This window comes from Hetaerina americana, unplaced genomic scaffold (assembly GCF_022747635.1).
Source record: "Hetaerina americana unplaced genomic scaffold, ioHetAmer1.1.p SCAF_8, whole genome shotgun sequence".
Classification (NCBI taxonomy): domain Eukaryota; kingdom Metazoa; phylum Arthropoda; class Insecta; order Odonata; family Calopterygidae; genus Hetaerina; species Hetaerina americana.
This window is the reverse complement of record NW_027287427.1, coordinates 43,422,141-43,447,110: the sequence shown is the minus strand read 5'-3', so window position 1 is coordinate 43,447,110 and position 24,970 is coordinate 43,422,141. Positions and strand designations below refer to the sequence as shown.

The 24,970-nt window shown below is 34.4% G+C and overlaps 2 protein-coding genes across 2 annotated transcripts; one reads left to right on the top strand and one right to left on the bottom strand.

Moving 5' to 3' along the window:
- Positions 1–233: 233 nt before the first annotated feature.
- On the bottom strand, positions 234–21,243 carry LOC139698002 (cytosolic carboxypeptidase 2-like). Its single transcript, XM_071596857.1, has 18 exons — positions 21,174–21,243; positions 19,492–19,667; positions 19,016–19,168; positions 16,719–16,963; positions 14,394–14,540; positions 11,406–11,541; positions 9,693–9,806; positions 9,031–9,141; positions 7,407–7,576; positions 7,100–7,259; positions 6,318–6,548; positions 5,593–5,684; positions 4,658–4,808; positions 4,224–4,566; positions 3,354–3,418; positions 2,874–2,934; positions 2,670–2,781; positions 234–1,373 (listed from the first exon to the last, which is right to left on the bottom strand). The coding sequence occupies exons 1-18, from the start codon at positions 21,241–21,243 to the stop codon at positions 449–451; spliced, it is 3,462 nt and encodes a 1,153-aa protein (XP_071452958.1). The 3' UTR covers positions 234–448.
- A 643-nt stretch (positions 21,244–21,886) lies between these two features.
- Positions 21,887–24,498, top strand: RpL39 (ribosomal protein L39). Its single transcript, XM_071596630.1, has 3 exons — positions 21,887–21,927; positions 22,057–22,160; positions 24,332–24,498. Exons 1-3 carry the CDS (start codon positions 21,925–21,927, stop codon positions 24,378–24,380), a joined length of 156 nt encoding a protein of 51 aa, XP_071452731.1. The 5' UTR covers positions 21,887–21,924; the 3' UTR covers positions 24,381–24,498.
- Positions 24,499–24,970: the final 472 nt, after the last annotated feature.

Genomic DNA, 24,970 nt, shown 5'->3' with positions numbered 1-24,970 from the left:
TGAAAACCCCTAGTGTTAAAATTAACTAATTTTAATCTGTAAACATTTCCAATTATTTTCACAAAAAATAATTTTAAGACTCCTCAACTCTAAGCTTCAAAGAGGAAATTGGCAGTACATATTCAAGTGAAGGGAATGGGGTAGATTGAGGTAAGATGGGTAGTAAAGAATGTCTGACAACTACTGTAAATGTAACAAAATTCCTTTATTTCACAAAAAATTGGATTGCCCTATGTAAACAGCACATAAACTTACAAACTATCAAACAATTTCTATAAAATGATTAAAAACTTCCTATATTCCATGTCAAAAATTCTCAAAACCATCAAACATTTTCTTCCACACTTTCATTGTATTCAAAAAAAAAATTCCCATTTTGCACTCTTGTTTGATTTCTCTTCAAAAACCTTTTACTTGGAACATACCCTCCCATCCTCTCCAAAAAATCTCACTTCTCTCCTTCAGTTTCAGCTGTGGGTTTTTTACCACTCTTTGCATTCCCTCCCTTTCTTTTCTTTTTCTTCCTTCTCTTCTTCCGCTTGTACTCCCCACCTGCATCCTCCCCTTCCGCCTGCTCCATTGCTCGGAGCTCTTCATCCTCTCCCAGTTCGCTCTCATCAGCCACTGCCCCATCACCAACAAACCCACACTGCACGGCAGTGACTGCCAAACCCCCAACCTTGAACTTGACCTTGGCTTTCCACTGGTCATTGACGACGGGAGCCAGGGACAGTGACCTAGATGTCAGCTTTTTTGGAGGATCACATGTTGTTCCGCCTGGTTTAGGCGTCTTTGGGCGGTCAACCCTCTGCTTGCTGCTGAGTTTGCTGGACGTGGCCACCTGGGCTTCCTTGTGCATCGGACTGCCTTTGGCATCCCTTGAAATTTTCCCCAGAACACTCTCCTCCTTGTTTTGCTTCTGGAACCCAACCCGCCACAATTTCCTCCGATGCTTCCTCCGCCGCGTTTTCTTCTGGCTGTAAGACTCTTCCTCCTCCAGCTCACTCTCTTCACCTTCATCATCACCCTCTTCCACAGCCGTCGGTACTTCCCAATCCTTGCCACTCATGGATTTTTTTGACTTGGTCTTTGAAAGCTTGTCTTTGGAATTCACCAGGGGCTGTAATTCCGTGCGACCCCTCTTGGTTTTTGACTCATCTCCTCGCCCGTTCAGGGATGCCTTTCTGCTGAGAGAAGCTGGCTGTGGCTCCTTCCTGTCCATAAATGGTCGGCATGAGGGTGGTAACCCAGAACCAGGCCAGAGCTTTTGCCAGAGGAAAGAGTACCGTGCTGAGGATTCGGCAGTCACTTCATTTGAGGTGATGCTCTGAGCTCGACCACTCGGGAACCTGTTTTTAGGCTCAGAAAAGGATCTGAAATAGATATCACAATTCATCAGATCAACTGGAGAATGAAACTCCACAGCTCCAATTGTGGCATGGTAACATTCTTGCCTTTTAATCCAGAGGTCATGGTTTCAATTCTTACTTAGGGTAAGTTCCTCCAACTAGGGTGCTTGTGATTTACTATATTATTGTCATGTTTACATTCTCATGTAAGGCCTAAACTTGAATTTTTTAAATAAATATTATATAAAATGATTATTCATTTAAAAAATAAATCAAATAACACAATTGTCTATGGTCCAAAAGAAAATTTAGGGCAAGGCTTCGCATTTAATGCCAGCCATTCTTTGAGAAAGTAATTCTTATTTAATTAATATTCATTCATTTCAACAACTTTTTGGCTCCGCTGTTTCATGAAATTTTTTTTGTTCATTAATTTATAACCCCATGCTCTGAAAATATACCTGAGTAGTAATGGAAATGATTTTGCAGAGGTCTTGGCAAGTGCTTGTACAGAGATCAAGCCCCAAATTCAACAAGAGTGTGATCGTAATGACTCCAGATAAGGTACCAGAAACAAATTTTAATAGACAAAAAAAATATGTTGACCTAAGATTAATAGAAAGTCAAATAATTAAATGGATAGCTACAAAACAAATCTTAAGATTAATGACCTCTGATGATGATGAAAACATTTTCCTTGATTTTCAATTGACTCCTCTCTATTGCTTTGGTTTTAAAATAAATAGATAAAATTATTGGTTTTTCTGAGTAAATTATATTGACTCACACTATTCTCAATTAAAGAAATAATATTTGGGTAAATATTACATGAATTGAGTTAGTTAGTACAATATATTGGAACTCAATGGACGAAAGAAGGTGCTTATCGGATTCATCACAAAACAAAATACGAACAGAGATATGAAAAATAGTACAGATAAGAACACTACATACTTGTATGTACACAGTTTCATAACTTTGTGGTTACCAGTCAAAAATTCATCAATAATGATGGAACACTTCATCTTTGAAAAATTGTTCACTTTGCTCCTAAACCTTTGATTCCGTGGATTTTAAAATTTTGCAAAGAGAGATACACTACATTTTTATTCCCATTGCAAAAGTACTTTTTCACAAGATATGACTCATATGTTTTGATCATTTATAACTGAAACCATGTAATAGATTGATAAAATAGAGCAAGATAAAAACAAATATACTGGAAAACATCAAATGGTAGTAATGTAAAATATATTACTGCGCCAAACATGCAGCACATATTAAACGTTCATGTGACTTGCTTAGCATTTACTATCATACCTGCAGGCTAGCTGCCCTCTTTGACTGAGAGACCTTGTTATCCTTGGTCTATCTTCAGGTATTTTATTTCCAGGAACCAATAAATTCTGAGGAAACCTGGATGTCTCCTCGCCTGAAGGCAAAAATAAAAGATGAAACAATTCCTGTTTGCATCATAATGAATGCTCAATCAAAGAAAATATGGAATTAATTAATTCTACATACTCTTTATTTCTTTGACTTGGATAGTCTCAATCAGGTCAATGGACAGTTGCCCATCATATACCTGTAAAAGAGAATGAATTATGTTAGAACAAGGGATCAAGAGAAATTGATATTTTATTTATTGAACAAAGTATCACATATATTTTAGGCAATTGTCATTGCACCACACTTTTTAATTTTCCAGCCACCCCTCAACCAAATTAATATTTTCAATTACAAAATGAAATCATATCATACAAGAGGGGAAAAGTAAAATCAATGTAGGTAATACTTAACATCAGGATATTTGATCAATATAGGTAATAAAATATCAGCAATGTAATGACACAAAATAAAAAAAATAGTTACATAAAAAAAGTATCTACTTAAAATAAATTTGGCACATGGAGCATAAAATGAAAAATAAAACATGCATGAGTGACTAATTTAAAAATTATAACTTTCATAATAAGATTTCATCTTCATTTATAAAAATGTCACCTGAGCTTGGGTAACAATTAGTTCTGGTGGCATCTTAACCTGCTTTGGCTGCCCATCTTTGAGACCTTGAAGGAAAAAAGTATTTTTACTTAGAAAAAGTAATGTCAGTTACCTCATGATTATCAAATATATATTCAGTGCGTTAAAACTTGTCGAAAGAATACAAAAGTTATAACTTCCAAATATATTGTATAATTACCAACATCTCACAATAAGTGTATTTAAAATGATTAATTATTTCATATGTTTTAGAAGACTAAAACTGCAGGTGTCATGACATTTGATCATATCATTTCACATGAAATGTGTACTGAGATGATGAAACCTGAAGTTTTCACATATACTCTCGCTCTGCTAATTCCTAACTAACATTATTTAATCACAACAAAGATATCATATGCCCAACTGACTATTACCTTATTTTAATAAATTTATTTAATTTAAATAAATGCTAAGGAAAGAGAGAATATTGTTTAGAGAAATTCAACAGGAGCAGGAAGAATAGTGGAAAAATAAGTAATATGAAGTTGAAGACAGAGGAGAGAATTGGCAATTTAAAGAGCATGAATGGAGGGGGAAAATATTCAAAGTTGAAAAATAATTCAGAATATTTCCAGTGACATTCATATTTAACAGTGTTTAAAACAGCTAAGTTTTTAAGAAAACTAAGCACTGTAGGCCGATTTTCAGCACCCATCAACCATCAAAGTGATAGCAGACTACCAAAATATCACAGATAATTTTAATTTGCACCATCAAGTTGAATGTTATTCTAAAATTGGTAGACCTATTTCATCTGACATGCTAGTTAACGTTGCTGCTTATGGGGATGTGCACCCACATAATTTATTCACAATAATAGCTGACTACCTTTGGTGATGGCTGTCAAGCATGAATTGGGGGCTGGGCGTTGGTGACCTTCAGAGGCCTTGGCAGCCATTTTCCGCGCCCAAAGTAATGGGTGGTGGTTCCCCTGTGAGTTAGCCACTGCTTGGTTGGTGGAGCCACGGGCCACAGTAAGGAGAGACTCTGGCTGCTCGGGAATTATTTCTTCAGATGCTGTTGGTTGACCATTACAATCAGCTGGTGGCTCAAGGGTTGCCTGGGTCACTGGAAGAGCTAACCTTTGACCTGCATTCCCACCTGTTACTAAGCCAGCTCTCCCTTGAATACACCATGAACTGACAGTTTCGGTTGACTGCCGCCGCACCAACTTTTGAAGGACAAAACATTAACACATAACTTTTACGTCCATATATTTTTATATTCAGAAGCATTGGAAGTATGTTTATTGGAAAAGTTACCTTACTAACTGATGATTTTTTCTCAGGTACCAATCTGTGATGAGACAGTATTGGTGATGATTGTGTTTCTTCCTGGGTATCGTCCTGAACCTCTATTTTAACAGTGTTTCCCTTTTCATCTTCACTTGAGCTGCTGGTGTCACCATCATCACTTTTTTTTCCAAAGAATTAGAATGAGCATGAGCAAACAATGGAACTGCTTAAACTTAAAAAAAAAAATGCTAAAAATTACTAATTGGAATCAATATATGCATGCAACAGTTTTAATGACTTTATTTTTAAGTTGATAAGACATTTGAATGTTTCAATCATTCTTCCATGGAGTTTTTACCCAAACTCTTGTAACTAATTCAAGTCCTGTTAATGGTTGAAAAATAAATCTATATTGCATCCCTTTGTTTCAAGAAATGCCTTAATAAAAGCTTGCTTTGGTCTTAAATAAGATTCAAACATGATGTACCATTTTTATTTGACTTGCATGAGAAATATCTACCATTTACAAAGAAGTTACACCTGAAGAAGTGCCATAAGGGAATTTTAGAAAGTAAATGAGTGGTAAAGAGAATACCAAAATGATGAGAAATATTATGAAAGTTTACCGTATTCCACATCTAACTGGTAATTGCAATGACTCCCTATTGAGATTGATATTATGACCAAGTATGACCGAAATGTTGAGTTTGTTTTATAATCTTGCTGGCACCTAATTAAAAGTATAAACCAACCCCTCTCAGTGCCCTCAAATGTCATTTTATTCTTTTTATTTAATCCATTATATAAAAAAGAGGGATCACCTTTTATGATGATCTAATTTTTTTCACTGAGGAGTCTTTTTTGCTCAAACAATGGCAGAATAATGATGAAAATAATGACATTATCATGGAATAAAAATCATATGATATATGTGGTCAAACACTTGCAAACATCGGCCCTACCTTGAATAATCAGATAGATTGATGTTTGTTGGTTCATCAGCATTAGAGCCTTCTTCCAGCAGTCTGGTTACAATTTTGTTTCTCAGACGTTCCTTGACAAATTCAAACCTGTGTAATACAAATGAAATATGCAATTATCGCTAAACATTATTTTAAAAATATAGGATCCACATTCATTTAAGACTATTTTTATTCATAACTAATTATTCTTAATGACAATATAACATACATACCAAGTGCCATTTTCCAAGAGATGGGCATGAAATTTAAAACCACCAACGAATTACTAATTGCTGACACACTAGCCAGTTTAAGTAATATTTTAAATCATAATGGAATCACATTGAAATACTAATGGTACATAGTTATAAAATTTAATGATCATATATACATAATAAGGACATGTCAAGTAATATAATAATATTAGCTACATAGTAAAAAAATAAAGAAATTATTCAAGTACATAGTATGTCATTATAATATTGGAAAAATATGGGAAATTTCTCAAAATACATTTTATTAATTGATGAGAATTTCAAAGCAAGACGCCACTGGGAAATAGTCTCATGAGATACTTGAAATTAAAACATGGGCATGAAAATGCCTTCTCATATCATGAGCTCATTTCAATCGCAAATACTAAGGTCATCATCATTTTTTATACCACAAAAATAAACCACCAATGGGGTAAAAAACGTGAAAAATGAACGAAATGGTGCAAATACCTTGCTAGGATCCTCATCACAGAAATCAAGGAGAGTATCACAGAAATGCCTTCCCATTGCTTCCAGGTCCATGGTGGAAAAGTGAGTTCCATACCGACGACCAGAAAGCCGTGAGCCACCAAATGATGCCTCCATTGTGTAGCTATTGTTTACACCCATTGACCAAAGGACAACCCTACCTGTACCTTCTTTGTTTCTCTGTATTCTGAACTTGCAGTTTTCAAAGGAAAACTAGAAGAGTATGAAATTGTGAGAAATGCACCAAGATAACATACAAAAATGAAGGTGTTAATTTATGCTATAATGACTTGCCAATGCTTTCTTTTCCTAGCAACAGAAAATAGTATATACCTAGTAAATCATAATTTCAACAGGACAATTTTTTTCTTGTGTCTACCAAGACACCAAATGCTCCAGGCTTAATTAAATAGGAAACAATATATCTGAATATTCATATCTAAAATCTTGATGGAAAAGTATGCCAATGAATACATAATTATGCATGTAATTTATACAGTATGACATTATGTACAAAAAATTGTAAGCTGTCATAACCTTTCACTGATCTAACCTTTCAATGATCTAACCTTTCAATGATCTAACCTTTCAATGATCTAACCTTTCAATGATCTAACCTTTCAATGATCTAACTTTTATACTAGCATTGGTTGTTAGCATGCCTAAATGGAGGTACAGGAAATGTAAGCCAAATTCTAATAAATATTCCAACAATTTTTTGACAAGTTAGTAACTTATTAATAATTCATAATATATAAGATCACCTTGTCAGCTGCATTCTTGTGTAACATGAGGGGAAAAACCTGTTCTTTCAGTGTCCTTTCCGCAACTCGTTTACTTTCACAGCCATATATGAACACATTATGTTTTCGAGAGTGGGCATGAAGATCACAGTACATAACAATTCCACAGTCGTCAAGCAGCCTGGATCAAAAATAAGAACATAGTCTATAATAGTTGGGGATCACATCAACTTACTCACTTTAAAGTAATCACCAGGCATAACAATTATCAGCGAAAACTAAGATATTCCAAAGTCATGGGATATTAATTAAGGTGAAAGTATCTTACCTCCTTATCATGACTTTTGTATACCATATTGAAGGATATGTCTCCCGAATCACAGTCCTGTACTGTCTGTTCAAATCCCTGCCAGTCAGTGAACATCTATTGTTGCCAACAATAACCCCATCTGGATTGAGCATTGGCACAAGTTTAAAGATGAACTTTTCCCTCAGCTCCTTCAATGAGACAGTTAAATTTGATTGCTTACTTTGGGTACACTGCAACTGACCACACACTGCAACTAACCTATCTACAACAAAATGCGGCACACTTTGTACAAAATCAACTTTTAGTTAACTAATAATTCAAATGTGCTAGGAATTCAAATGAAATTTTTGGAAGTTACAGGCACGCCCTGTTCAAGAACAATTAATCTTAAAAATCTCAAAGGAGCATTTCTCATATAAATTCAGAATCTCATCATTTTATAATTGATAAATTGGTTACTGAAAATACTGTCCTCTTTTCATGCTGCTTTACTACCGAATAGAGGCTCAATATTTACATTCAAAGGCAAAATTGCAAGGGTAATGAATCCATCCACACATTGGCAGGCCATATTAATGAAACAGAATGGTCAACAATTTGGTTTTGACCGATGAGATAGCATCCACTAAAGCAAAACTTCATTTTTTACATGATACTGATCGATCAGAGTGGCTTAACTCCACCTTTACCTTCACTGATGGCAGACACACCAAAAGTATGTCGTAGTAAGGTTTCATGATGATGGCTATCCATCAATTCCTCATCTCAAACCTGCTGCTTCAAATTAATGTGCATCTATCCCCACACTGAAAATGCTACAATATTTCTGGCATGCATTTAATTTCATATCATAAGATGCTATCAACAGGCATAACAGATTAATAACACCAACATAATTTAATGAAATGGTCATCCAGAATGAAATCATGGATAAAATTACTTTTTATTCAGCTGCATGAATTTAATGAGGCTGATATAAACTAACATTTGATGTGGAGTGTCACTTTGTATGGCTCATCCCCTGTAAAAGGGCCTTAGAAACAAATGATATGATACCATAGCCAAGAAGTCCATCTATACCAGGCAATCTCATGGGATATGGAGATCAGTGGATTTATGGGATCTGACCTTTACTCAAGTTCAATCTTCACTACAACAAATTATTATATTCTTTAAAACAAGAAGTTTATTGGGGGTTTATGAGATTTCATCCATTTCTCTTGATACTTTGGGGGTTACACCAACCAAAAATGTGAAAAAGGGAACACTCATTGAAGATGAATTTAGTTATTAATAATATTGAATGATTACTAGTGTTGATAACTGATACCTAGAATCAAATTTAAAACTTCCACCTAAGAAGCTACCGGGATGAATAATAACATACTTAAAATACTTAAAACTATGGATGCTTTTCTAAGCAAACTGATGTTTGTCCAATTTGCATTATGACATCACATGTATGGAATCATACTGACATGATCAATAGTAATTTTGTCAAATAATGGATTAAACTTCATCTTGAAGAGTACAACAACAGTTTTTACAAAAGAAACAGTTATTACAATTTGATACTATATTTACATCTATAGAAAAATTATCTAAGTCTAGAGAACAATGATAATGTGTGATATGAGCTGACCTTTGCTTGATTGCTGTCACTGGTCAGATAATCCAGAAAACCTTTCATCATCCAAGATGATGGTGCTTCTCCGGGATGAACTCTGGCTGTGACAACCACAGCTTGCTTTTTCTATATCATGAGAGTAAGCATGCATATACATACATAATTAGATAATTTCAAAATATATTTTGACTAATAACTGACCCACTTGCAAACTGTAAAAACATTTTCTTGTCTCCAAAAGCATGAATTATTCGCATGGAATCAATTTTAAGAATAGAATATACCAAGAGCATATCAGTTAGATTATGTTTGAATATGTTAGAGCATCATATATCAGCACTCAAGAAACTTCAGAGGCTATGGACATTCAGCTCTAAACTCTGCTGTGAAATAATTATATCGCGACTTCAACAATATTAAAAAGGTTTCAACTTGTTTGCAATACATCCAATTTGGTGCTTGACTAAATTAGGACTTACAAATGCATTAATATGCCTAAGGAAAATAAAGAGTAATTTGGAACTTTTCCAGAACTGAATTAAAATATAGGATATATGTACATAGCAGTTACAGTGAATATACCCTTTTTAAGCATCTGATGAACTGGCAAACATCAGTTGCCCTCTTATTCAATTTTCTAATTTTAAAAACTGATTGAGAATATGAAACAGCTTTACCTTGGATTCTTCATGTGGAGTGGGTGCTGTAATGGTGAGGTAGTACACATTGTTCCCAGCTAATGAGCGGCAGAGTAGTCTCAGCTTACTAAATTCAGACTTTACTGGATCATTCTCAAAGAGTAAATGCATTCCATTAGCATAACAAACCTATCATTACTACAAATGAGATTCAAAGCAGAACTTTTTAAGAAAATCAATTAATAAGCATATAGAATCATTTGTACTTTTAAGTCTTCTTAAATATTCAATGAATATTAACTTGTCACCAGCATTTAGATAGCATCATAAAAGAGAAATGCCCAGCAACAGCATGCAGAAAATAGTGATACATATCCAATTATTACTCTATGTACTTTCTTCAATGAGTATTTAGGTGTAGGCATAGCATATAAATTCTGCTATGGCATAAAAACTACATGGGGAAATCTATTGAAACATCAAGGACAATGTATCAATATTTTGTGAAAATTAACCATAGAACATGCATTCTTTGAGCAAGCAAGAAAAATTAAGTACCTAATAAGATGGGATTGTCACTCAGAAAGGGGTATGTCATGCATGGTTTCACCACATCAAATTTGAGTCTTAGTTATGGACAAAAGGAACAGGTATAGATCATTACATAAAATTCATCACTTGCTCCTTGACACAATGGCCTTCTTATCACTCATGTGTATCAAACAGGAGTGAGCTGTATGAAAACCCAACTCCTTAAGGTAAATAGCTAAGAATATTTCTTATGATTCTTTAAATGCACACACACTTAAATTATGCCATTGAAAAAAGTCAGAAATGTTCAAATAATTGGCAGTTAAAGGTTATTAGGTAGTTAAAGAGAACTGTAAGGGGAGACAAGTGCATATGTACACACGGAATATGCATTTAAGTTAAGAGAAACTTGAGTTGTGGTTACAGCAACATAATAAGTATTGCACCTAATTATCTGAATATAAGGTTAGGTAAACTTCTATAGCCAATAAAAAGAAACTTAGAAGGCTCCAATAACGTTATTTCAGTCAGCCTGTGACAATCAACCGGAAGAGTGAAGGGCTTGACAGCTAGAAGATGTCAGTACAGCAGCATGGTTCAATGTCAAGTGGAGCCTTCCATGTTTCTTTTCATTAGCTATAGGAATTGACCTAACTTTGCATTCACAGTCAATAGCTCAGACATCTTCTTCCTAATAATCTGAAGTTGGTGAAATCAGTTTTCAAGTTAGTCTTAAATTAAACATTTACATACACCAAAACATTTATTGGAAAAATATGTACGAAAGCATCAGTGCTTAGCAAGGATTAATGTGACTGCATGCTTCTAGCTAGGAGTTGTTGAATGTGAAGAAAAGGAGTGAATAAGTATGTGCATTTGAACTAAATAACCAAAATTAAAAATGGCATAGGTGTGCACCAGAGTGGTTTAATCTAAGATAAAACATCACCAACCAAAATGCACTTTAATGATTAATATCATTACCAAAGCAACAATAGTGCCAAATTCACAAGCTAATGTGCATTAAACCAAGTTGTTTTTTTTTCCTGAAACAGAAATATAAGAATTCTACCAAATGGGATCAGCCATTAGTTTTCAATTTGAAAATCATGTGACTTAGAATAACTTTTAGTTCTTATTAAAAAAAGATTTTTAAAATGCCAGTGGTCAAGAAGCTAAGAGGCCACTTTTGAGAGAGTCATGCTAGAGAAGAAAACCCACCTGCAATTTAATAAGGTAATCCTGAAGGGCGGAGTATGTGTATGGATATGAATGGGCAAGGAAGACTGTATCATCATCGTAGGGAAATTCAAGGTTGAACGTCAGGGTGTATGACGGAGGCTGGTCATCTTCATCTCTTTGAATTGAAGGCACACAGGACAGGTTCATTAGGGAAAGAAAGAGAGAAATGAAGGCCAAGTCAAGTTTCCCAAGAGAATGAATGTGAAAATATTATTTTGTGAAAGATGTATTTTTTAATGTGAATGATGTTGTTTTATTTATGATGATGGCAGAGTTGAATGGGAGCAAGAAAGTGTGCTGACAGCACACACCTGTTTCCACATGTTAATGTACAATTGAGGTAGAGAGATCAACTATTTCTGATAGAATTAGGGAAGAATAATAATGAAAATAATAGATCTGATAGAATAAGGGAAAAATAATATCTGTTGAGAATGATCATGGACACATTCACTCAATATACACACAAGGGGCATAGGATAAAGTCCATACACATTCTTAAAGAATTTCTCTGAATGATGACCGCTTATCATAAGAAATCCACACTCAACAGAGAAATTCTCCGGAACCTTCATCCAATATAAGAATACCTAAAACACACACTTTCACAAGTTAATTCTAAAAATACCTGAAGTATACATGAATTCCTTGATTAAGAAAGGAGATTCTCTGGTAAGTCAAACCCACCTACCAAAAGAATCTGCAAAAGCAAAGAATCTTGAGGAGCAATCTTCAGTTAACAGAGATCACCATGGGACAAAAAAAAACACATCTACGCAGTAATCTTTGGATGGTAGAGAAGTCACCCAAAAATCTCCAGTCACATCTGCCACTGTATGTATATCTAGGTGCTTGAGATGTGACTACATTAAATTATTCACAGCATAAAAGTCAGACTTTTCAAAAAGGAGAGATGTTGAAGTTAAGTTTCAAAATAAGTCTGACCCAGATTTCAGGAACCACATTAAAACTTTGTCATCCATCCCTTAGGCAGAAATTGTTGTAGATATTCTCTGTTTAATCCCACTAGTAGTTATGCAATGTTCTCAAAGAAGCAGTTAATTATTATTGGAAAAAGTAAAAAAATCACAGACTCCTACCAGTTGCCTCTCAAGCAGTCACAAATGATCACCAGCCTTTGTGGTGTGCTCCCTTGAAATATCAATATTAAGCCTATCGTTTACCTATGATATGATCAACTTACTGGTCTAAAAATCACCATTCCAGGTCTTTCAGGAAAGGCCCCACAATTTTTGTCCCATGCCCATTAGGATAATTTGAATTCAAAGCGACCGTGGAAAATGCCAACCTGTACTTTTGGCAGATGTACTGATGTACACACGTGAGATTTTTCAGTACAGAGATCATTTACTTCACCGTCTTCATCACTTTTACAAAAAAAGCATTGTTTGCAGAGCTTCAAAAAAATTAAATCATGTTTCATGTAACATTTTTAATTAAACAAAATAATTGCCAAAACTCACCAAAAAGACTCCCTGAAAGTGGAGGGCATAATCACTAATTATTCATATTTTGAGGATTCTTGGACATCACTATTCAATTTCAAATTTTGAGATTTTCTTTGAAAGGAATGTTCAACTTGTCCCTTTTTCTCATAAATGGGAAAAACTGCAATAATGCCCAGCTTAAATGCTGAGAACTAAACCACAGAAAATACTCATAAAGAATTTCAATCAAAAAAATAAATCAATATCATCTAATGTATAGTATGTATCTGCAGCTGATTGCCCTATGTAAATATTTTTCACCTTCTAATATTCCAAAAATTCTGTCTTGGGCCTGCTGTATGCATATGATATGCACATTATATTGGATTTAGCCGTACTAATTTCACAATGCAGTAATGTAAACATTCTGGAAGTAATATGCTTGCCTTTCTGGCCTGATAGCATGCAGGTATTTAACCACTCAGCATTTGGTCTACTGGAGAGACTGGAAATAGTCGCTGTATGCCAAATTGAAATTCGAGCTCTGATTGAAGGAGTTAATGAGCCATAAGTAAAGGTTCTATCCAATAAAAAAGTGCATGAATTCTATGTCAAATTAATTTATTCAAAGGAATAAACCTTAGTCATTCCAAGTTTATGAATACATGCATGAAAGTTAAATGGTTGATCATTGCCTGTTTCCTTATAATTGCTAAACTAAATATGACCTAAATAGACATACTATGGCAGGCAATTGTCTTGTACAGATTAAACTGATTCATCATTTCACTATTCTACCCATAATTCACAAATGTGTTCTAAAATATAAACACATTTGAAATTTATTTTTTCTGCAATAAGACAGTAACCGCTAAGTAATTAACATTGATGTTGGTTTAGATAATCACCTAAGAATAAAGTTCAACTTGAACTAACTCCTGGTAACATACTTATGTATAATTGACAAACAATAGATCGTGCACATTCTGCAACACAATGAATTTGTCCATGATGTAAGAGCGGGGAAAATAACAGAAGAATTCCCATGAAGATCAGGGTATAAAGATGTAGATAGGCTGTGTAGACAGGGAGGGGAAAAAGAAGAGCTCATAGGGTGATAAAAATTAACAATGGATTGGGAGAGGGTTGTAGTAAACCAATCTTTGGCTTTAAGAACCAGTGTAGATGAATAAAAACATAATGGCGATTAAATAACAATAATTCTCTTGTTTACACTTACAAATAGCACTACAGAACATCATAATATCAATACCAAATCAAAGTACTGGCTTGTTAGATATGTTAATATACTACATCTTCCACTAATAAGCTGAGATAAAATATGCTATAACTCTGAACATATAAAATTAGTATTCTGAGAAAATAAAGTATGCATACACTACATAATCCTTTTGGCATAAGAAAGGATAACTAAACAAAATGAAGTGAAATGATTAACTGCCCGACTATAATTAGTCACCAGGAACCAAAAATTAAATTTCGAGCAATTCATACTTACAATGAATTATTTCTAAAATAATTAATATTTTCCCCACATCTCCTCCATCCAATCCTTTTGAGATCAGCATCCTTTGTAGAATACATCAAAGGCTTCATTCCACAGCTGTATAAGCTATCTGGCTTGGATAAATTCACAATTGAGAACCTGAAAAAAAACATACACAAAACTTGGCATTGATAATAAATGCATCTCTTTTCAAAAATTAAAAAATTATTAAGAATTGACAAGAAAATCATAAAAAGTGTACGCCAATTAATTACAAATCATCATAATACATTTTGATGCAGAGGGTGTTGAGCCTGACTGCCAATTTGGAACTAATTTCTCAAAGCTACAAGTCAACTTATTGGTATCGGCAGATATACTTCATAGAGCTTTCAAGCAACAAAAAAAATAATTTAAAAAACTTGCCGCTTGCTTCATTTCACTGCACATGGGCAGTGTTTTATATTGCTAACAATTGTCTATTACGTAGCTTGTGTCTTTGAGAAATGGACTTTTGGAAGTCTTCTGCTAACGTAATATTTCTCCGATAAGAATGAGTATTTTTGGACTTGATTTGTTCATGGTATTTTTTGTGTAATTTAATTAAATATGTGAACTGGGATTACCTGAGAGGAAATACGAATGAAAAATATAATTATTTTCCCAGTTTTATTGGGCTAGTTTGATCCAAGTTAGTTTAAAATTGGTCCCACAAAATATGAGAAGAGTAAGGAGGATTTTTTTCAATGCATACAAATCAAGAGGTTTGTCATTCCTTCTTCAAAATTAGCACCATAGAAAGGTCCATAGAGTATTAACACTATCTGACAAAAATCAACTTTTGCAATTAGTCAATAAAAAATTACTTGAGAATTGTGTGAATAACATTGAAAGGTCACAGGTAGGAGTCAACTAATTTAAATTTACATCATACTATTTTACTGTCTTTATTTCAGATCAAAGATTAAAAAGTGAAGCTAATTTTACTCCTATATTTCATTTTATTTGTTATAATGATTTACCCAATACTAAAAAATAGCTTTTTGTTCAATAATGGTGAAAACCTTATGGCACATAATGGTATTCTACTGGTTAGGGTAGATTTTGGATGGCACAGCTTAAAGAATCATTCAAATATCTTTACTTGTCTCTCCTAACAAAAAGCACAACTTGATATCTGTCACTACAGTAAGCCCCTCTTCAATTCTATGAACTTCTTTCCCTCCACCATTCTTTCTGACACACCTATCCTATTTCTTACCCTTCCTCATTTAACTTATGCTCTCCCTTCTATGACAGTCTCTCACCATTCCCCATGCAAAAATGTTCACTATTTTATGGCTGTTGTGTGTCCACTTCAATCACAATCAAAATGGAACATACTCTGCTCCTACTTACAGTTTCAATAGTTTGCCCCTCTGGAAATAGTAATAAGGATATTAAAATATCTTATTAAAGATAACTTTGAAATTTTGTTGTCTCAGGCATAACTTTATGGAATTTGCATAACATATTGAAATGTAATGAAATAATAACTTTGAAATACTTTTCTTGTAACTTCAGCAGCCAAACTAACTGTTGTAATATCTAATTTTTTGATCAACTCTAGTACTCTTGAAAATTTAACCCCTAAATGCATTCATCGTTACAAAAATATTTTCTGGTAAAGGGAAGTGTCTATCCCTAAATTACTGCAATACCTATACAATAAACCATAAACACAGTAATCAACCCGAAGGTCAGTTTGGTAGGTGATAGTAGAGTTCACCCAGTACTAAGCCCAACGGCTAGTGAAATTCACACATTTAGGTATGGGGGGGCCAGTTCCTTTCAATGTGTCAGCAATAGTTTCCAAACAAGATCTGGTACCCAAAAAATCACACAGCTTAGGAGGAGCTGAGGATGCCCGGTGAGGCTTACCCAGGAATCAAACCTAGGCCCTTTGGTTAGTAGACCGATGCTCTTCCCCTGGACTACCATGGCCCATACAAATACTATGACTGACTATGAAAAGATTGCAATAAAAACATTAAAAATGAACTGTCGACCGTAGATTGCAATAAAAACATTAAAAATTAACTGTCGACCGTAGATTGCAATAAAAACATTAAAAATTAACTGTATACTTGACCAATGGAAGAAGTCAGTCACAAAATGCCAAAAATGTGGTATTCACAAGTGAAGGTGCAAGTTTTATTTTTGTGAATCACAATGACCCAAATTTCGTGAAGGGACATTAGCTTTGCCACTTCTGTCTGATAAGCCCAGCCACATAAATGGTAAATGAATGACAAATTGTAAAATAAATAAAGTTTTTACATAAAGATTATTAGACACCTGTAAATGAAATGACTCCGAGTGTCTTGAACACGAAAGTAGAACCACTGCATATGACGCCCAGTGTAGAGGTCTGGACGTAGATATAGTTCATAATAAACATCTGTTACTTTCACAACCTTGGCTAGATTCCCTGACTCGAACCGTGATTCAAAATGCAATGTGTGCCCAGGAATTTCATCATATGGTGTTGCAGCAACCATCTCTGGAGTTCCTGGTGTGCCCCCAATCAACGATCGGGAGAACTGCAGGGGAAGAGTGACATTAGGTGATTCCTATGAAAGAAGTGAACAAGAAAGTGAGGAACACATTTTCTATACTCTACAAACACTACTCATTATTTGATGACTACCAATCATGCAAATTCCATTTCATTGCAAATACTGAAAACTTCAGTGCTAACCACATTTGAATTAAAAAAACCTAGTATAAAAAAGTTGATACATTGAGTTTAATGACCAAAGAAAATGCACTTTTTCATTGCATAAAATTATTATTTTTGCATAGGTTGTGTTACATCACCTTCATGGGACAGTGAAAATACTTGTAAGACCTGGCATTTATAAATATGGATATTATTAACCTGGGGAAGTAAGGGCAGAGACAGATAAGCAGAAGAAGGTTAGATATGGGTTGTCAGAAAGCAAGATTGATGAAAGTTTCATACATTAAACAGCACATATAAAATTTCAAACAAGTCCATCGGTCCTAGGCCTGCTGAATGCAGGCATCAACCAGTGTGATGGATAGGGGGAAAGAGGTGTAAGTTACTCCCTGAGCCCTAAATTAATTTATCCTGAGTAGCACTTACAGGAAACCTCAATAAGAAACTCTTAAACCATGCTTGGGAAAGGGATTGGAGGTATCCTTTTTTATTGAAGTGGCTCCCTGTGAATGCAAAACATGGTTCTGTCACTGGTAGTTAACCCATCTTGAGTAACGTCCCATTACCTTCATGAAGAAAGCAGTTGTGGTGTTTCAATATTCAATGATTGTCAATGAATAATATCCAAATTTCACAGTGGAAACTTGCAGGCACTTAGACTTTCCTTCAGAATTACTACAGACATTACTTTGGTGTCTTGAAATCATAGAATTAAACTAAAACAAAACCATTATAAGAATTACATCACAGTATGATGCTTGAAAAAATGTTCTGAAAACTCTTTAATAGCTTTTGAACATTAATTTAATGGAATTAGCGTCAGTGGACAAAAAAATGGATTAGAACCAGAACAACCTAGCCAGCTTGGTTATTCACTGGCGTAAATGTTATACAAACATCATCATTGTGGCCCTGAGGATTGGGAAAAGCATATCCGGATCCCATGAATATATCAGTCACTAAAAGCATCACTCCCACAAATGTATACATCTTTTCACACTCTACACAATTTTTTCCCAATGTAGCATTTATTTTATTTATTTATTGTTATTTTTTACACATTTTATTTTGTATTTTCCTATACTCACTTTAAAAAATTTCTACGGTCTTTGTGTTAATTATTGTTGATTTATTAATGCATGTAAACAATGAGGGGTTAGGTGGAAGAAGGGACTATCTAGTCTCAATCTTGCCCCATTAAAGATGTTTTATTGTTATCATCTTTTTCACCAACGAGACCATCTCATTCAGCCTTTGAAAAAATTTCAGTTCCATTTATACAATCAATAAGTACCATATTATTGAGGACGTTCCTGACCCTAACTTTTGAAAAATGAAGAGACATAATGTTAAAAAAATATTGTAATCCTTTTAATCACATTCATTTATGAATTAATGCCACTGCTGACCTGGGAAAATGAGGAAGCAGGATGGTAAAATGAGAAAATCTATTTTGGAAGTGGAGTTTATTCAACACTAGCAATAAAATATGTACACTGTGTGGATAAGAAAAAATGAACAATCAGGAAAAGTGGAAAGAAGAAGATTGGAAGCCTTTGAAAACATTCACAGAGAAGATATCTGATGGAATCCAAATGGACAGAGTGACAAATGAGGAAGTGTTCAATTAGAATTGAGGAATACTGGGGAAAAATCTAATCATTACAAGAATAAGAATAGTTGAGGCAATTTTTCATCTGGAAATGTAAATTAGTAAATGTATTAGAAAAAGAAGCCATCTCAAATTAAAACAAACTAACTAGACATAGGGAAGAATGAAAGACCGTAGGTACCAATCCTTGGATTGAAAAAACAAATTACATTTCATGCAGGAAAATTTTCCTTGACAGAAAAAACAGGCATGCTAGCAATTCAGCCCACCAAGAAATTAATTTGTTGGACTCATACATACATAATTAACCGAAGTGGAAGGGCTGTAATCATATATTACTGTCCCTAACTCAACACCAACAGGTTTTGGTTTCAATTCTCTACCGGTAACAGCATAATATTGCTCTGGAGTTGGTGGAACATAATCAATATGATGAATCCTTTCCTCTATCACCTATAATAAAAATGAGGATGAATTGAAACTTTTAGGCATTTTTTTTATTGGGCTCATAACATTTAAAACATTTTCTACTTGTGAACATTAGAGAAAAAGTTGTCCCTTTTTCCTTAGAACTTCAATTTTAACTACTTTTTCCATAGAAGTTCAAAATTTTATAAGATAACTTCCCAAATTTTAGGTGCATTAAAAAAATGAACATCCTTTTCTCTTTAGTTTTGGTCCAGATTCAAATTATTCCTTAAATTTTATAAAAATCCCTCAATTTCTGCTACTTACTACCATCTTAGCTTGGGTCAGCAGGCAATCACATGGCTTACCTGGCATTCAATTGGCCAACGAACTCCTTGTTGTGGACAGACATCACGATTGAGAGAAAACAATTCACGAGGTTCTTTTAGGCGAGCAATTGTACGGTTGGTGCGAGCATCTGTGTTTATTTCCACTTGATTTGATTTTAATGTGTTTTGTAAGAAGCTGCTTAAATAACTGCCAGCTAAGAGAGATAAAGTAGGAACTTCACAAAATCTTCAACCAAAAATACTTTATGCTATTATGTTGAATGACCTTGGGTCATTCAACATCATAGCATAAATATCATCATTATAAATTTCTTATTTTTTCAAGTCATGCACAAACTAAAACTTTTTCCTAGCAGTGATAGTACCATTACTGGAAAGAATATTTCATAATCCAAATGAAAGAAACGATCAAGAGTTATTCATAAAAAATATGCAAGAAATCCTTAAATCTAATGTACTATCTAGCTTATCATACTGTAATTCCTTCACAAATATGAAAACAGCTATTTTTTTCAACAACTACAAAGAGGCAGAAAAGGGAATGTGCATATAAAAATGCAAGAAAGACTGACAAGACCTTCCATGGCAACTGTCCATCCAAAAAACTTTTCCTTGGGGAAACATTAGTTTTTCAACAAAGTATTAGACTGCACAAATAATGATATTAAATAGAAGTAGCAGTTACCTGGAATTCTACTTAATGGAAAAACCTTACCCTTGGAACAAATAGGAAAAAGTGAAGACTGTAACTCTCTAACACCACTAGAATCCATTCCCTTCCAAATCATCATGAACCATTTCAAGAACTACCAAGTTACCAACAGAGCTGCCTGGGTGGTAACCAAATAAGTTAGTAGTTAAAGTGGGAAGAAAGCTTGGCGTGGTGGAGGGTGATGAGGTGGCCATTAATCTTTGATCTATCTCCCCAAATTCCCAACAAAGTTGGTGGCATGATGGGGGAGGAAATTGGTTGCTACCCCCACCCCTGTTTGGTGAGTCACCAGTGGAAGGAGGGGCCAATGGGCAACCTCTCACCTTAAATCCCAACCCAAATTCTTCTAACACAAACATGAACTTACACGAGGGTGGACATTACCTTTTACAATATTAGTAGCTAAAGGAGCGGCGTCAAAGTTGGCCTGCTCCATGGCTCAAAAGCCATGAGCCTCACTAGAGGCGCCCAAAATTTTAAGAACCTCCCCAGACTGGGGCAGAGCCCCAACTGCCTGGGATTTGTGGTGTCACTCTCCAAGATATTAATTGATTTGTGGGTGGGGTTTGCCGGGCTGGGATATGCTTTGGAAATTTTGAAATTCCTATAATGAGGACGCATAATGATTTGCTTCTCAATACTACTGTTGGTCATAAATTTCTGATCAAATTCAAGAAATGAAACCATTTCCTGCTGTTAGTTTGGGTAGTTGGGATTATTCATGCATAACGCCCATAAAGGAGCGAAGAAGAAAACTACCCCACCAGAAGCTCCTCATTCCACTACCCTTTTCTTGACTGTTCCAGGCACGACATCAAACGAGGGTATTGATCTTCTTCAAAAGCTTTTTCATTGATTATCAGGCATGATATGAATATCTAACATACTTCTTAAAGACCAAGCACAGACTATAACATTTTTCTGAGAATAATAAATATTATTCTACGCACTACACGATAAACAAAGAGAGTTAAAATTTTATAAAAACCATTTGAAGTTTGAAGTTGTATCCCAGCAAGACATTCTTTAAAATTAAATAGGAGATGACAGGAACACATTTCTTCTTGGGAAAATGGTCCGTCAAAACTTGTGATGTTTCGAACTGATAAATAGAGCGAAAATATTTAATAATTAGTCCGATAAATGTCCGAAAACTGACACAAAAAATCTATTAAGCCCTAGCAACTAAGACTTAAAAGACTAGATGTGCATAATTTAAGTCCTTTGTCTTCCGCTGCTGGTAGACATTAATTAACAAATTAACCTCCAAGAAAACTTGGTTGAAAAGTTAAAATTTGTCAGTTTCAAATATTAAAAACGCTGCGCTTGGATTGGCGAACACGAAGGAACATTTCGATTGATACCATTGATATTCAATCTGGGGCACAATGAAATAAAATTTTCAATAAATGAAATATTTTTGCCATATTGCTGTCATACCAGTGTTGCATTCAGTAATTTAATATTCATGTATAATTATTTGTAATGCGCCTAAATTCCCCGTGCCGGTTTCGACTTGAGTGCATCAAGTATAAAACCAACACTTATTTGCTAAAAAAATAATTTGATTATTTATAAATAAATATTTACAGTAGGTTTTTTAATATCATTTTACATCTTTAAAAAATGTATATTCAAATTTAAAGTGAATTCAAGTGTTTTGAAATAAGTGTATTGACAATAGTGCTACATGTGCTTCAACATCCGCTTCCTTATTGTGGTGTGAGCGGCGTGTCACAATGGTAAGCATATTACAGTGTCGCATTTCTATAAATCTAAGCCATCGATAGCCTTGTTTGTTAATTTTGTAGTTTATAAATAATATTATTTATTATTGCATTAACATTTTGTATAATTTTTATATATTTTAGTCTGCACACAAAACATTCAAGATTAAGCAAAAGCTTGCCAAGAAGCTGAAGCAAAATCGGCCAATTCCACAATGGATAAGAATGCGAACAGGAAATACTATTAGGTAAGTGTATATTTTGTGCCACTCATTTTTACTGATTATAAGTAGTTAATCCAGGTGTTTGCAAACATCGACTGTAACTTAGGTCGTATTCCAGACAACGTGATATTTTGCAACATTTGTTATTACATTCTACAACTTGCTGCTGTCCATATTACTTGTCAAAGTACATTTAATCATTCTGAAAATTCATTGGCGTATTCAAGTGAATTTGTTCCCTCTTACTAGAGGTTATTTTGCTAATCAAGGATATGAAATTGTTTTTTTGGTGAGTTTCGTTACTCTTACATTTAAGCTCGAACTGGACTTAAATTTTACTTGAAAAAAGGCCAGAAATGAAATAGTAGAAGGTTGATTAGAATGTTTGGCAATTATGGTCAACTAACTTAGTCCAGTTTAAATGGTTTTTATGTTCCTTACTTGAAATAAAAGAACCTTACAGTGGTATACAGGAACACACTGGTGTGTGATATCAAGTGGCCAGTTATTTTCTTGGCAGTTTGTTCTTTTAATAGTCTTTTGACTGCACTAATTTTATATGGCAGCCTAAACTGTGATACTATTACACGATCCTTATTATAAATTCGTAGTAATTCAGTATCTCGAGTACTATACCTGCAAAGGTATTGAAGGAAATGCAGGAGAAAAATATTTCGCAGTGGTCTTATTTGAGCTATTTTGTTGTTGCCTATGCTGTTGTGTAGTGGGCCATATACCACGATGATCTGTTGGCATTGTTTTTTTCATTTTAAACCGGTCAGAATGGAAGCAATTGATGTTAGTTACATTAACAATTAAGGTTTTATTTTGGAAATTAATGCGTAGAAGATATGCTATAGTAGTAGATATGGTTGTTATTGATAAGCAGGATATATGGTGACGTCCTCAGGATATAGGGTGGTCTCTTATTTGAGGGAAAGTTGTAGAGGTGGCATCTCTTTCAAAATATTTTCGAGGAAATTGCGATAGCTGAAATTTTTTTCATAACGACCAACAAAACTGCAACTCTGAATTTAGACCGACTTTAGTATTGCAGCTGTCATTCAAAGTGATTAGGGATGTATATAATTCACAACTTCATACCTTATCAGATATAAAACACTTTGTTGGGCAAAGAAATGGAAAGTTCATCAGGAAAAATAAATCAAAATCCATATGCATGGTCTACTTAGTTAATTTACAATTGGTATTTTTTTATTTTGGATTTATAACTGGTATTGTCCATGATGATTGATAATACAATGTATGTGATATTGTGGACATAGTGGATAGTATCACCATATCTACACATCTTTGGCTCACCTTTATTGTTTTACATTAAGTTGTACTTGGAAGATTATATTTTTACACGGCCATTTATAGCTTAAGGAAGACTTTGCCTGAAGGCACAATTAGATCAGTATTAATTTCCAACCCCAGAAAAAAAACAGATGAATGTGAGGACTAAAGAACTATGACACTTGATTTCAATAAGCTAAGACATACTTATAACCATCATGGGGTGGAGGGGAAGTGCTTGCTTGGGCAAGGTTATTTTGTTTTAGGAATGGTAAGATCGTAATGCTGTAACGGTAAAGAAGTCATTGAGAGATAGGAATATATATGAGGTATTAAGTGAAATGGATGGGAAGCGAAACTAAGAAGTGCTAGCATGGGCTGGGAAAGAGAGAATATAGTTCGGAGAAATAGAAAGGCATGGAAAATTGAATGCTGAGCATAATGTGTGTGGTGATGGAATTTTGACAGCTGATGGAGAGGTGAGCATTGAATAAGCCATGCAGAGGGAATTTTGTTTAATGAATGGAGGCAGGAAGTTGAAAGTTTATTGTAATGTAGGGTTAACACCAGTGTGTGTACCATGAGTCTGAGAAGTGAAGTAATGCTTAGTCCCCGGATCCATCCAAACCTTGGCCCATTGACAACTATAATAATAATCATTGATACCTAAATCGGAAAATTTACTTCGTTCCTTTAATGGTGAACTCCTCAATTCCTCTTATGAATATTCGTTTCCATTTTTTTAGCTTTATCTACGTATGTATTTGTGCATTTTAATGTTGAACTCCTAATAACATTTGTGGGTGTAGTACTTTATTTGTACATTATATTTTTTTATGATTTTAATTTAATATTGTTGTGGTGGATGTTTTAATTGGTTTTTCATTTCTTTACAGGTATAATTCCAAGAGGCGGCACTGGAGGAGAACAAAGCTGAAGTTGTAAATTATTTTTGCTTTTCTCACCTGTTCACAACAACTTAAATGGTGATTGTAATTACCTGTTCAGTGATGTGCATTTGTAAAATGTGAAATAAAATTGTCGCTGGATTTGTCCAACACAACTTCCAAGATTTTTATTCAGTTGAATTCAGGAAGAAAGCCAGTGTCAGGACAACTTGTAAGAAATGGGAGGGTTGCACCCCTATATGTATGCCATGCAGTTGATTGTCTTAACTTTTAATTTATGACCCATTATCGGGGGATATGTCGATGGGAAACTGGAACTTAAGACCCTTGTATTATGAGAAATTTTGTTAGTGAGTGTGCTTGGGAGTATAATCCATCTGTTAAGGGTATTGGTGGCAGCAAACGTAATAATACCCCACACTTCATTTTTATTTTCAGCAGTTCAAAATGGCCATTATGATTTTGTTTCACAATATTGTTATGAGATGACCTTCTTGTGTAATTTATGCTATCCACAATTTTATTTTAAAAATCGGCTAACAAGAAAATGCAATTGAATTACATTATGCGGAACAATTGAACATCTTTTCAATGTGAAAACTGGGTTAATTTTATGATGGGATACCC